The 14,525-nt window shown below is 42.2% G+C and overlaps 1 protein-coding gene across 11 annotated transcripts in view; it reads right to left on the bottom strand.

Annotated features, from left to right (window-relative positions):
• Positions 1-3,472: 3,472 nt before the first annotated feature.
• LOC144112578 (uncharacterized) overlaps positions 3,473-14,525 on the bottom strand; it is a 57,043-nt gene continuing 45,990 nt past the window's right edge. For 3 of the 11 annotated variants that reach the window (XR_013310327.1, XR_013310324.1, XR_013310326.1), the window contains 2 exons: positions 9,300-13,177; positions 4,492-4,628 (listed from right to left, as the gene is read on the bottom strand). Coding sequence is in view for 1 of the 11 variants with exons in the window: in XM_077645379.1 (XP_077501505.1) it covers positions 4,369-4,628; positions 13,075-13,177 (363 nt within the window). In the remaining 10 variants the exon portion in view is untranslated. Of the gene's footprint in view, positions 4,629-5,040; positions 6,786-9,299; positions 13,178-14,525 lie in introns of those variants that run through there. The other 8 variants (XR_013310330.1, XR_013310332.1, XR_013310329.1 and 5 more) reach the window with 6 other exon arrangements.

Below are 14,525 nucleotides of genomic sequence, written 5' to 3' on the forward strand. Positions count from 1 at the left end.
ATAGACGACTTGTTCGAATGGGACGAGGAACGAAAGATCCGAGTTCCAGTTAGCCGGAAAGATAAACAGAGTACATGAACCGTAGCCCCCGAGGATAGGTCGTTTGTGTGTATTCAGCTAAATGCGCGAAGCATCGTTAATAAAACAGTTGACCTAGAAAGTATCGTGCTCACACACAGGCCACATATCGTATGCCTAACAGAAACCTGGCTGCACACGGATATCGAGAGCGCTGAAATAGTACCCGTAGGCTACCGAATGCTTCGCAAAGATAGGAACTCTCAGGGCGGTGGCGTAGCAATTATTTTCCGAGAGTCATTGCATGTAACCAGTCTTCCCGACATACCCGATATCGAATGCATACTGCTAAAGGTTTCTTTAACCGAATTTACCTCGATTGTAGGTACATTCTACCGGCTGCCAGATAGCAACAGCACATTTTTTGAAGCACTGAATGAATTCCTATGCTCTAGTAACATTGCTACTTGCAACACAGTACTTGCTGGAGATTTTAATATGCCTTCCATCAAGTGGGACAGTGAATTTCCTGAACCACTATCTGTCATTTCTGAGCCATTTGTAGATTTAATCTTTTTTCACAACTTTACTCAACTAGGTAAAGAACCCACCCACATACAAAAAGACGCTAAATCAATTTTAGATCTTTTCCTCGTGAGCAGCAGCCTGCTTTGCCGAAATCCGGTTACGCATGTCTACGATGGCATATCTGACCATAAAATGGTATCGCTGAATATCGCATGCGCTCCTGCTGCTAAGAAAAACAAAGACATACGCGTAGTCCCGCAATTCGCACGTGCCAACGACGTTGCTATCTTAGATTTGTTGGACAGTTCGTTCTCAGATTTTGTTGCTTTAAGTGAATCTACCGATTGCTCTGTTGATGCTCTGTGGTGTTTTTTCAAGAGTCTTGTTATGAAGTGCGTGAATGATTTTGTGCCGGCTTTGACGAAACGAGTACGAAATACTAGTCCTTGGATGACTAAAGAAGTTATTCGGCTGCTAGTAAGAAACCACATCCCGACTTAGTGTTACATTGTCTGCCAATTAATAATGTTATTGTTTCTGAACAGGGCCTTCTGTCGTTACTGCTGAATATCGACAACAAAAAGTCACCAGGTGCTGATGGTATACCCAATGCTTTCCTTGTTAGGTATGCCGAGTGGTGCAGTAAATATTTATGTATTATGTTCAATCTTTCTTTGACTAAAGCAGAAATTCCCTTTGATTGGAAATGCAGTAAAATCGTGCCGATACCCAAAGCAGATAATTCATCATTACTTTCGTCTTATAGGCCAATATCATTATTGTGTACATGTTCCAAGGTTCTTGAGCACATTATTTTTAATCATATCTCGACATTTGTTGAACATAATAATCTAATCGACAGCAGGCAACATGGGTTCCGAAAAGGACTCTCCACAGTAACAGCACTCCTGGAGCTAACTCACGATTTCGCAACAGCCATTGACATTCAAAGCCAAATCGACATTATATTTCTTGATTTTGAAAAGGCTTTTGATCGCGTCTCTCACCCTAAACTTCTTTCAAAACAAGAACCGCTGCTGAAAAACAATTCTCTTCTTGCATGGATCGAAGCTTACCTATGTGGCCGATCCCAATGCGTCAGAATAGATCACGTGTGCTCTGCTCCTGCGCCTGTCAAGTCCGGTATACCGCAGGGATCTGTTCTCGGGCCCTTATTCTTTTTAATATTTATTAACGACATAGTTCATAACCTACCCGTTAAAATCAAGCTATACGCCGATGACTGCATAATCTATCACGAAATTCACAACTCCAGCAATCAGGCTCTACTTAATAGTGCCTTAGCAAGGATTGCAACCTGGTGCTCAGACTGGCAGATGTCAATAAACACAAAAAAATCTGTTGTGATGACCGTAACACGCAAAAGGCAGCCATTAAATTTCTCATATTCCATAGGCAGCAGCACTCTCGCAGTGGTAAACAACTATAAATACCTAGGCATAATCATAACATCGGATCTAAGGTGGAATGAACATATATCGGATATTGTGAAGAGGGCCATGCGGAAATTAGGTTATTTAAGAAGAACTCTGCGACAATGTACAAACGAAGTTAAACTAATAGTAGCATATAAAACCTTAGTTCGACCAGTTCCAGAATATGGATCAATTGTTTGGGACCCGCACACTCGTGGCAACATAGACAAGCTCGAATCTGTACAAAAGAAAGCAGCTAGGTTTATATACCGATCATATAGCTGGCGTACTTCCGCGAGTACTCTAGTAAAAAAGGCAGGTTTAGACAATTTACAAAAACGGCGTCAGTATGATCGATTAAAATACATGCACTTGCTGTTTCATGATAAACTAGGTATGAGAAAACACGATTACATAGAGCCTGTACACCGACAAACCACCCGATCGCATCATAGCAAAAAACTTAAAGATTATTCCTGCCACACTCAAACCTTCGCTAACTCTTTTTTTCCGAAAACTGTCCGTGAGTGGAACCGGCTTCCGGCCAGCGTTGTAGAATGCCCTACTACTGAAGCATTTATGAATGCTGTCAGAATGCGGTCAGATAGTAATTGATGATTACGGAGTGTTCTTGAGATTTTTTTTTTTTTTGGTTTCTGCACGCAACTTTCCTTCATCTATTTTTGCTTGTGAGTGCATCTCATTTGTTGAAGGCAGCGTGTTGTGCCTTGATTCGTTTTGCGCATGTCACTTATGTTTTTTTTTCTTCTCCCGCTCCTGCTTACAGCCTCACCTAGAGGCTAGCAGTACTGTGTAAATAAATAAATAAATAAATAAACAGCACTATCATCTCGTCAAACATCGATCAACGGATTTGGGAAATTAACAAAGCCATCAACATTAGACAAAAGAGCAACACATGTGTCAACATGCCTTTAATCGTGCTTTGTGATGGAGAAATTGAATATCTGTGTGATACGGCAGTCATTACATTTTGGTGCTTATGCTTTTTGCATAACTTCCATATCCTGCACGAATGAGAAATCTGTAACTGACCAACTTGCAATAAAATGTGGTTGTTAGACAGCCCACCCTCCTCTGTCTTGTGTTTTTTGCCACGAGATCATGCCCCAACCAGACCAACTTTAATCTTGTTATGGGGCAAGTGATTAACAGACCCCACATCCTCTCTGCATGGCAGTACACAATGACAAAAGGTCTGCACAGACTCGGACAGCAATTAGCCTTACTAAATAAGTTTGGAGGTGCTTAAAGGGGCTCTGAAAGGGGCTTTAAAAAAAGGTGCGGTATTCCTGGCATGTTAAAGGACGCCATTTCATGAATGTCCTTTAGTAAATTTTTTTTTATTGTGTTTTATAGAATAATCTGTAGTCACTATTTGAATTTTAGCATCTTTGCAGGCTAAAAGGCTGGCTCTCCTCCGCTGGCCACACCCACTGAGGTGGGGGGGGGGGGGGGGGGGGGGGGGGGGAGCTCCCCGACTCATAGGAGTGACGTGGCTGACTGGCTGCTTCCATGGTAGCTGTGTGATGTCCGAAAGAACCTAGCGAACAGCCATCACTTGACCGGCATACGAAGGTGCACAACGCAGAGGAGTGTGAGTGTCAAAAAAAGTGTATTATTTGGCTCAGATGTCCATGACGACACACTGTAATGATTTAGCAAGTTTATGTGCTCTCCTCAGAAAGTGTTTCAGAGCCCCTTTAATTACCATTACCATTAGGTCTTCTCCTTGCTTTTCGACTGCTTTTCTTCTACTTCTGATCTTCTTGTCATTTATTCTTTGCTACTTCACCATGTATTTCTTTGCTCAACTGCTCAGCAACTTTGCTATGCTCTGTGCTGTCATTGTAAGTCGTCTTCATTTTTACACAGTCATGTGTGGTCATTATAAGTCATTCTATTAAATACTACAAGTAATTTTTCCTGGGGGTCCTTCCTATGGCAGCCTCTCTCTCTCTACAAGCGGAGAGGGGTATTTCTCTCTACTTCGCAACCTGCCAACATTGGCAGGTGGCAAGTGCACACAACATGATGCCGGACACTTTTTTATTCACGGTGGGGCCTGTAATGCTGACGCATGAAAGCCTTTGCCAAAAGCAAAAAAATTCTTATTCACCAAGATTGGGCGGGTCACCGACCAAGCCAAAAGCAACTCACTTGATGAGTGCAGTTGCCTTGGTAAGTGCCTGAGCCTTCGCTCTGTTACAGTGCTTCATCCTGACCAGACAGTGTTCCAATGAAAATTCAGTTGCTGTTAGATCACACATTCAGTTAGTGTTTCAATACACATACTGTGAGATGAATGTCAGAATACGAGGTAGGGCTCAAGAGGTGGCCCCAAGCACCGAGCTTCACACAGTCGTCACGATTTATGGGTGGTTCGGCTGTGGCGCGTCAGCACTGACTTCTGCGCAAAGCCGGCACAGCATACTGGGCACACGAAGGGGCGCTCGCCCGTGTGGGTGCGCACGTGGTCCCGTAGGTGGGGCTTCTGCGTGAACACACGTGGGCAGAACACACACGAAAGGGGGAGCCGGCCCACGTGCAAGCGCTGGTGCGCCAACATGGCTGGCCGATTGGCCGACGGGAATCCACACAGGTCACAGCGGACGGCGCCGGTACCTGCAGCATCACCACACACAGGGAAAGACTTTTAGACACAATCTTGCCATTATCTGCAATTTTGTGCAGCAGAATTTCACCAATACATATCTCACAGGACGGTGAAATATCATCAGAACTGAAAAAAATCCGTTATGCTGAAGCACGGGACCATATTAATGACCATGCACCACAGTGCTCAGAACACTAACACACATATACTTCATCTCACAAGTTGTTTGCAGCACTGTGATAGGTAGAGCTCTCTCGTCCAGTCAGAGCCAAAGAAGACAACAAATAGGCCCTCAAATATTTGAGCAGTGCTGTGACTATTTATCAAATAATTATTACAGTAGTTCACAAAGGTTTTTTAGGAGTGTGTTCTAAATCTACAGCGAGCATTTCATCACTGGTTAAATTAGCAGACAATGACCTGCTGTTAAGTGGTGCGCAGCCATCCGTAAGCATGGCGCCTGCTGAGTCGTCAGAGAGTCTCTTGCACACAGGTGGTTTTCTCTTCCCCAGGGATGAAGCCGCCAGTTGAGGGGGTGAGTGTCATGGAGGAACACATTTTGCAGTGCATGCCGTTGTGAATGGCTCAGAATGTTGCAGCCTTCACAAAACTGCAAATAACTAGTGAGATGCAGTATAGTACACAATGCATTTCGACCAGGATATTTTATGAATTCGAAAACATACCAAAATTTGTATCAGCCATGTTTGCACCACCGAGATTCGACTGTTTGTTTTTTTCACAGACACAGCAGCAGCCGGACGCTTGCAGGCGGTCAATTCTTAACAGTACCCCACAAGCGTTGAAAAAAGCTGTACAGCACTCCGTGGAAAATCAAAGTGGTCAAGCAGCTCGTCAGTCCTAATGCGCACAAGACAGGCCATAGCAAGATCAATGATGTGATTGGCCAAAGTCAATTTGGCACAGCTTTTGGAGCAACCAAAAGTGCCTTTTGGCGCAGAAAAGTTAATGTTCGGTGCAGATATATACCATATTTTCTGGTGTATAAGTTGCATTTATAAAAAATTTTTCATCGGGGCTACTCATGTACGGCGGAAAATGACGCGCCACCATGCGCGATCTTTTGCCATCCGAAGTAACTATGTTTGAAAAGAAAACCAATGAGTAAAGGAGAAAAAGGATCGAGCTATAATAGTTTTACCGTACCGCAATCTGTTACCGTGACCTGCTTCCACAGGGACTCAACTATGCATACGCAGTGCCAGGTGTGCACTCCTCAGGGCCATCTGCGCAGTGTGCAGATAGCTCACCACAGATGCGGTTTACGGTAGTGGATCACGGATTGCGCTATGCTAAAATTGCATTTTCAAAATGTTATCCTACAGCCAGAATCCCATAATCTTGGTACCAATGTACTGAATGCGTCGCCGCCGCATTCAGTCATATTCTTGAAAGTTTCTCAACATGACACCACCTGTGAGGCAAAGAAGCTACAATGCAAGATTGAAGTTGCGTGCTGTTGAATACGCGCTGGAGAACGGAAACCGAGCAGCAGGGAGGCAGTTCGATGCAAGTGGAAAAAATTATCCGGGACTATCCGCCTCTTTTTGGTAGGGCAACGAAGTGAACCCCAAAATCGATGCCCTGTAAGAACTTCGCGGTAGCATGCCGTTTCTCCACTTCGGCCGAGCAAGGACATGGAAGTCAATAACGGCGCAATTTGTGCAGGTTTGTGCAACGCAAATTTCCAGCGTGCCCTTCACACCAGATAAATCCCTGCGTGCTGCAGGTCTATTTCGCTTCTCTGTTTTCATTAAGCGGGGTGACAAAATGCCTGGCCACCATGACGCCTGCCAGCACAACACACACACACACACACGCACGCACGCACGCACGCACGCGCACGCACACACACACACACACACACACACACACGAGGGACTGGAGGATTCTTGAAAAAATTGCGTTTCCTACAAGTGCTTACCTAACGCAAAGTTAGGATAACATGCGGTGCCCAAGACTTTGTTTGTAAAGAAATGTGGAGTTTTGGCACAAATGCTGCAGGAATCACATCACTGGTTTGGCTTATGGCTTACGGGGGTTTAACGTCCCAAAGTGACTCAAGCTAAGAGGACCTTGGTGTGGGCTAGTTGGTTCATATTGCTACGACACAGACTGACAAAGCGCAACGGAACTAGGACGAGTAGAAGAAACACGAAACACAGGAAGCGCCTGTCCTGTGTTTCGTGTTTCTTCTACTCGTCCTAGTTCCGTTGCGCTTTGTCAGTCTGTGTCGTGACTCAAGCTATGAGGGACGCCGTAGTAAAGGGCTCCAGGAATTTTGACCACCTGGGGTTCTTTAATGTGCAATGACATCGCACAGTGCACGGGCCTCTAGAATTTTGATTCTATCGAAATTTGACTGCAGCGGACAGAATCGAACGCACGTCTTTCGGGTCAGGAGCTGAACGCCATAACCACTGAGCCACCGCAGTGGCTAATCACATCACTAGAAGATGCAATACAAACAGCATCTTGTACGCTGTGGTTATGCACTGCCTGGCTGATTCAGCAAGCAAGCGCAACTCCTATTGACTTTTTACTCAAATATGGGCGTTTAACAACAGCACTCTGTTATGGCATGGACATTGTGCTCATGCATGTATTTTCGCTCATCTCCACTTCGCTTTGTCACAGGTCCTGGTATGGCCATTTGTTTTATTGCTCGGACGATGCTATTAACCCCTCACAAGGTACAAGCTCTGTGCATGTCTCACTTGCATAAAATTGATAAAAATGTGTTCGGGATGACTTCAGGCTTTGAATGACATCACTTTCATTTCAAGCCATTTACACCAGTGCCTTTTAGAGAGAAAGGATACATGGTTGTACTAATCACTTTGAATAAAGACCTCCAATACGATACGCATCCTTCCCGCTGTATCTTGGATGCATCAGACAACTTGTATTGAAATTGAAAATTGCTTCAAGAAATATTATGAGGCAGTTTACTGATGGAAAAGGAGTAAAAGCTCAACAATTTCTTTTCTTTTTTCTCATGAAGGTGAGTCTCCAACTGTACACCCGTGCTTATAAAAACACACAGAACGCCCAGGATGCCCAATAGTGAAATATAAAAACATTCAGCACGAACAAATATGGCACATAGGTGCACTGTTGTCCGTTTGCCGGCACTTGAAGCAAGTGTGTCCCGCTGCTGCACAAAGCGCTGCATGTACTGTTGACTGAATGCATTTAGTAAATGGACAATGCCCAGAGAGAAAAAAATATAAGACACGAGAAGCCAAGAACCCAAAAGTGCTGCAGCAAAACACGCCACAATGAGTTAATGCTCTCACGCATAAAAAAGAACGCTGAAAGCAGTAGAACCCAGGACAACATACAAACATACTATACAAACTTCTCAAACTAGTCAGAATGTTGTAGGGAACACTGGAATAATCTGCTTCAGTGAGGAGCCATGAAAATTTTGCCTCCACTGAATATGCATAAACTCTGCATATGCATGGAAGATCAACAGCACATGCATTGCTTCAGCAAAAGGAACACTACAAGGTTTAGAGGCTAAATTACTAACACTTGGGATCTACATCGATTTATCCAAGGTGTTCGATAGGATAAATCATGCGACATTGTTTATCTAGGGCGATACGGTATCTGAGGGACCGCACTCAACCTAGTAAAAAGTTATCTTAAATACCGCCTCCAATCTGTAGCAACAAATAATACACAATCAACATTTCTTCCAATCAAGGCAGGTGTTCTGCAAGGCAGCATACTTGGGCCACTACTTTTTAACCTGTACATAAACGACATTGTCTTGATAAACCCAGACACAAAATTTGTCATATATGTTGATGACACTACCGTCTTTGTCACTGCATCCACTACTCACCAGCTGTCCGAAGATGACACTTCATATTAAAAAGTTGCATGAATGGAGCACAAATAACTCATTAATCATAAATGCAGAGAAGACAAAAGAAATTCTGTTTAGAACTAAAACTAAAGCTGTACAGTCTGTACCAGAATTGTTTCTAGGTAACACAAGCATACCCTACGTAAAAGACATCAAATCTCTGGGAGTAAACTTAAATGAATGCCTTTCCTGGGACACTCATATCGATCATAAAAGTCAAGCTCTCAAAAGCATGCAGAGTTCTAAATAAGTTTAGACACGTCTTGCCTCAGAATATAGAACTACTAATATATAACTAAATTCTCACTAGTCATGTAACCTACGCTCATTTAGCATGGGGAACCACAACAGATGCGAATATGAATAAGATATAAATGCTGCAAAAGAAAGCCCTTCGGATTATAACTAATCTTCCATATAAGTCGCATGCTGCACATCGATTCGCTGAACTCAAAATTGTGCCAGCAAAACAGATGTATGAATACATGCTCGTGCTTCGTATATAAAAGAAAGAAAGACACACACCACAGTACTACAAGACATTGCAAACCTGAGACCTAACGCAAAAGCAAGACCACTTCGCCACATTCTGCCCTGGTACATTCTGCCCAGCCGTACGAATTATGGACAACAAAGGATCGAACATCAGCTACCGTATATTCTGAACAAAACGCTCTCCTTAAACATCCATCCCCATTCCCTTAAAGCTAAAAAATGGAAACTGCAATGCCTTTCCTTTGATGTCAAATTTCTTTCCTTCGCTTGTGTTTTTCCTTACCTCTTGTATTTTTTGTGACCACAGTTTTTCTTGCAGTTTGTGTTTCTGCTTGTCACTTCACATCAATTTTTTCCCCTGTTAGAAAATGAGTGATTAAAGGTGATTATCTACATGTTTTGTATAGGTACATGATAAAATTCCTTATTCATTCTGTATGTATTTAACTGTTTTTTTTCTCTCGAAGTGGTGAGTTTCTGTTCAGTGTAACAAAACACGACACCGCTGCCGCCGCCATTGTCTGTAACGGGGACGCAGTTCCCGTCAAGCCGACGATTTTTGTTGGCTTTTTTGCCACGCTCCTAGCACTATTATGTGGTGCTGAAATAAAAAAGAAATTGAATTGAACTGTTCAAACGAGAATGTTGTCACCTGTTAAAATTTCTGCCTTATTCACTTTGCTTTTGCGAGTGCCTCCACCCTTCACATGAATGCCACCTCATCAGTGAGCTGCTTAGACATTTTCACTTCATCACCCATGTGCAGTGAAGATGCACGGTTAGCATCTATCCTCACAAGGACAACAGTTCAGAAATGACTTAAAAGGGGGGCGCAGCTTTAAAATCCAAAAAATGGCAAAAAAATTGATATTTTTTTAAATTGTTGTATTCGCTTGTATGCCTAATTTTTTATGCTGTCCCAAAGTTTGAGTGCAGAAATTGACAAGGAAGTACTCTAAAAAAGAAATTGTCTTATGAACCATGCCGTTGCACAGAAGCGTTTGAACAATCGGTGTTTTCGTTCGGTTTGGTTTTCCGACTAGTCGCCCACCTAGTGAAGCACATTTCTTCATGACTATTTTATCTATTTTAACCTCGCTTCTCTTCTTACATTTCTACGGCCATACTACAGGCCAAGGCAGCGTTTTTCAAATTTCTGAATTTTAAATTTCCTGCATCACATTTTCTTCTCATTCTAGATATGGCAATCAGCACTGGATCACAAAATTCAAAACAAAAAATCTGTTTTGCGGAAAAAAAATTCTGAAGAATGCTTCACCTGTAGCATACCAGTAGGAACCCAATGAATGCTAAATCCGTCTTCTGCCGCATTTTCTCACCTCTGCAGCCTTTTTACAAGATTCAGAAGAAAAATGTACATTGAAAATAATTTACTGGAGATGGAACAGTGAAATTTTGTGAAAGTAGACAAAATTATTTCTAATATGCTCAAAAAATTTCATACAAATACATCAATAAAAAATTTTGGTGAAAGCAGCATCCTTTCTTAAAGAGACACAATGAAGGATTCCATTTGATTTTTGTTTTTGGTAAAAATTATTCTACGGCTCTTTCTGGCTATGCCAATGTTTATTTGTCAGCAAAACTTTGCATTTATTTCCAAGAAAATTATGATTAAAATCAAACTTTTTTCCCCCCTGCTACTCGAAAAACTCACCAAAGAGTGGATGCACAGAAAAAGGGTAAGTACATCCACATCAAAGTCAAGCCACCATGAAGGAAGACGAACCCAGTACAAGACACAAGGGAAGACCTGTGATCCATTGAGCACCGCCAAACATGTTGTGCCTTCCTGTGCCACTACCCGAGACATGACTTTTTTAAATAGATGCAGGTTGCATTAGACTTGTATTGTTTGTATGTCATGTTTTTCACTAATATTGTACCTTTTTCTTAAAATCTACTGGATAGTGTGCCCCAAAATTTTGTTTGAGAGCAGAAACAATTATTCAGCACAATTAAAAATGTGTGGTTTGAGAAAATGATTTATTGCCTTTTTTTCTTTCTTATCACGTTCAATTGCAATTTACAATTTTTTTCTAATGAGAAAAATACAAACTGATTTAGGCTATCGATTCTAGTTCCAGTCATGTAAATGGCATCAACTGAAATCTGAGGAAACTTTTGTTTGTTTACAACTTATAGCTACTGACAAAAAGTACGTAAACCCTTGCTGTTTTGTGAAATGCTGTTTTGAGAAAATGCAGTAAACACTTTGAAAACTCTCATTTTTTCACTGGACGTGACGAAAAAGGATTAAAAAAGCATTTTCCAAGTCGTGAATATCCAAGTGCAATATACTCGAATGCCTTTATAACTAGGGGTTGAACTTTTCAGTATTTTATTTTTGAAAATTCAATGGACTTTTTTAGGTTTTATTTCGAGATGCTACTTCATTTTCGCCGAATATTCTTTTTGAGGAATGAAATACTGACTTTTTTCTGTTAGAATTTGTTTACCAGTAATTAACGTGTAAATGGTAGTACTTGGGGCTGTGCTTGTAGAAAAAATTGCTACCATCATTTCAGCAGAAACTCAAATAAATGATATAGCTGGCAGACAAAACCAGAAGTGGAAGTTTACTTCTATCGTTATCGTTGGGCTGTCACGCTGCACTGAGCGCAAGAGCGGGGTATCATGTGGTCTGCATGTTGATGGCAGTGATGAACCTGCCGCTCAATTGACACGGCAGCCAAAACATACTTTTTCGTGGAAAGTCATTCGCGGTTTTGTGTGACTGTTGCACATGCCTCTGATTAACCTAATTAACAGTCTAGCAGCTCTAAGCAGGTGATGATAGTGAAGGAACAGTGCTTAGCTAGAATGCAGCAAGGAGATGATGCTTCCCGGTCTGCAGAGGTGTGTAAGCTAGATGAGCAATGACTCAAAACACACAACTACGCTGCTTATCCAACAATACCATTATGCCTCTGGCTTCCTAAGTTCATTTTCAACTTTAAGTGAGTGTAACTAGCATTCAGCAGCCAGCTATCTATGCCTAGCAAACCAAAAATACTGACTTTTCTCGGTTAAAACCGAATTTCGAAAAGTGAATTCGGTGTATGTTTATCAGTTTTGTTTGTTTAAACTGAAAAGTCCAACCCCTAGCTATAACGAAGTAATTGCCAGGCCTATTCAGCTGTGTTATAATGAGGTTCAACTGTAGATATTTTCCGAAGGAACATCGCCACAAAGTAGGTGTCCCTTCATGCCACACTAAACATTGTTTTTATTCATTTGTCCCCAGCACTTCTAAGAGTTGGAACCACCTACCCAGTTATGTTGTAGCCTGACTTTACCTGATTATTGACTTTAACACTCTTACATAATCACAGTTAACACTATGTAATCTCTCTTTATAAACTCTGTTAAGTTCCCTTGCATTTCTTCTTGCTGTGATTTTTTTTTCAGCCTCAAAAGTTTTTTTGCCTTCTTAACCGTTCCTGTTTTTTCTTTGTTGCCTTACACCAGTTATTGTTTATCCTACTGCACCGCATGTTACCAAATGTATGCCCTCCTACTCCCCTTTGTAATACCTTCGGGTCCTCAGGGTACATAAATAAATAAGTAAATAAATGCTCTATCAGAAAGTTGCAAAATCTAAATTTTTTTTTTCTGACAAAACAGTGTCACCCCACCTTAACAATTTTAGCATAAAGGAGCGATGCATGCACAGCGGCATAGGGGTGGATCAGCCTGAAGAAATGCTTTTGCGCTAGGTGCTGCAGTAGCAGCAACAATGTAACTGGTTGCAGGTGAGCTTCCCAGGGCACATCCTCCCATTAGCTCAAGCCAGCCTAATTCAGCACAATGCTGTGTTTCGAGTTCTGCTCTTGGAAATGTGCTCCTGGAAATCAAGCCTGCCCCCTTTTCACAAGGTGGTTGGTTCATAGTAGCACAGTTTGAAGTCTGCACCGGTCCCGTTGATTTTCATGCACTTTCCGTGTTCCCCCTGGCGCCATCTTCAAAATACACAGCATCCACACTAATGGTAGAGTCATTCCTGATGAGCAAGGCAAGTGAGTAAAGGGCCCCACAAGAGAGTGCTTCTGCACGCTGCCAAGGATTGTGCAATTCAATGCATTTTTCATCTCTGCATTCCTGGTGAGGCGAGGAGGACAGCAGGGCCTTGAGCCTCACCTGGGGCAAAGAATGCAAAAGTTACGTGAGGGTAACTGACACAGGCAAATGAAAGGAGAGTGAATACTGCGTTGAATGTTATGGCATATTAAGTAGCTAAGGCTATTATGCGGCAAACATGGGGCTATACTTCATCTCACAAGTTTTTTGCAGCATTGTGGAAGGTAGAGCTCCCACGTTCAATCAGGGCCAAGGAAGACAACAAATAGGTCCTCAAATATTGGAGCAGTGTTTCAACTATTCTTCAAACCATTATTTTAGTGACTGAAAGATAGCTCAGGATGGTATTTTGAAAGAACAGCGAGCATTTTATTCACTGCTTGAATGTCTAGTGTTAAGCAAAAGTACTGTGACGAACTTTTCAAAGTCTTCAAGCCGGCTTTCCTAGATTGTATAATGATGAAGAAAGAGGCGCGGGCAGGGCATGTAATGCTAACGCAAAATAACACTGGTCATTAAGGATAACGGACTGGATTCCAAGAGAAGGCAAGCATAACAGAGGGCGACAGTAATTCAGGGGGATGGATGAGATTAAGAAGTTCACAGGGTATGGTGGCAGCAGCTGGCAAAGAACAGGGTTAACTGGAGAGATTTGTCCTGCAGTGGGCGCAGTCAGGCTGCTGCTGATGATGCTGACAGTCAGGCAAAGACAAAGTGCTTGCCAACGCTTGGCAGCAGCGACTTGTGTCACAGCGGGAACCATGTCGACATCTACATAACCTTTTCAGGCACCATTTACCATTTCAATTCAAAGCAAATAATTTTTTCACCTAACTGGCATATCCAGGCCTCAAGAAAGCCAATTTGTTAACAGAAAACACCAATGGCTCATTTTTTATGTATATATACAATTCTTACATACTGTAATAGGATGGAAAGTTGGGCTAGTTGGGTTACGTACATTTTAAAGGAAAAAATACAGCGCGAACAGCGACGAAGAAGAGGTGCACAACACAAGCGCTGTCTCGCAACTAAAATTTTATTCAAGAGGAAAACACATATATAAAAGCGTTCGAAAAAACGGCAAAGTCAGCAATCACATGAGGCAATCAACACTTGGAACAAACTAAAAAAAAACAGACCAGATATCGCAGGGCACCCTTTTTTTTCTTCCTTCTATGACCCATGGCAAATCAGGTGTTGCACAAGAACCGTATCTCCGCATCAAATAGTGTGATAGAGGGTTGACTGATGCACGTGTTAATCTTCTTCTTTATAAAAAACGCTTCCATGATCTCTCTAGTACGTTGGTCGCGGTGCCGGTACAGTACCTCGGTTTTCTGAAATATTGCCTTACAGTTGTCTTTATCTTCGCACTGAGCGCAATGTTTAGAAACATCTGACGATG

The sequence above is a fragment of the Amblyomma americanum genome, unplaced genomic scaffold (genome assembly GCF_052857255.1).
Source record: "Amblyomma americanum isolate KBUSLIRL-KWMA unplaced genomic scaffold, ASM5285725v1 scaffold_425, whole genome shotgun sequence".
Classification (NCBI taxonomy): Eukaryota; Metazoa; Arthropoda; class Arachnida; order Ixodida; family Ixodidae; genus Amblyomma; species Amblyomma americanum.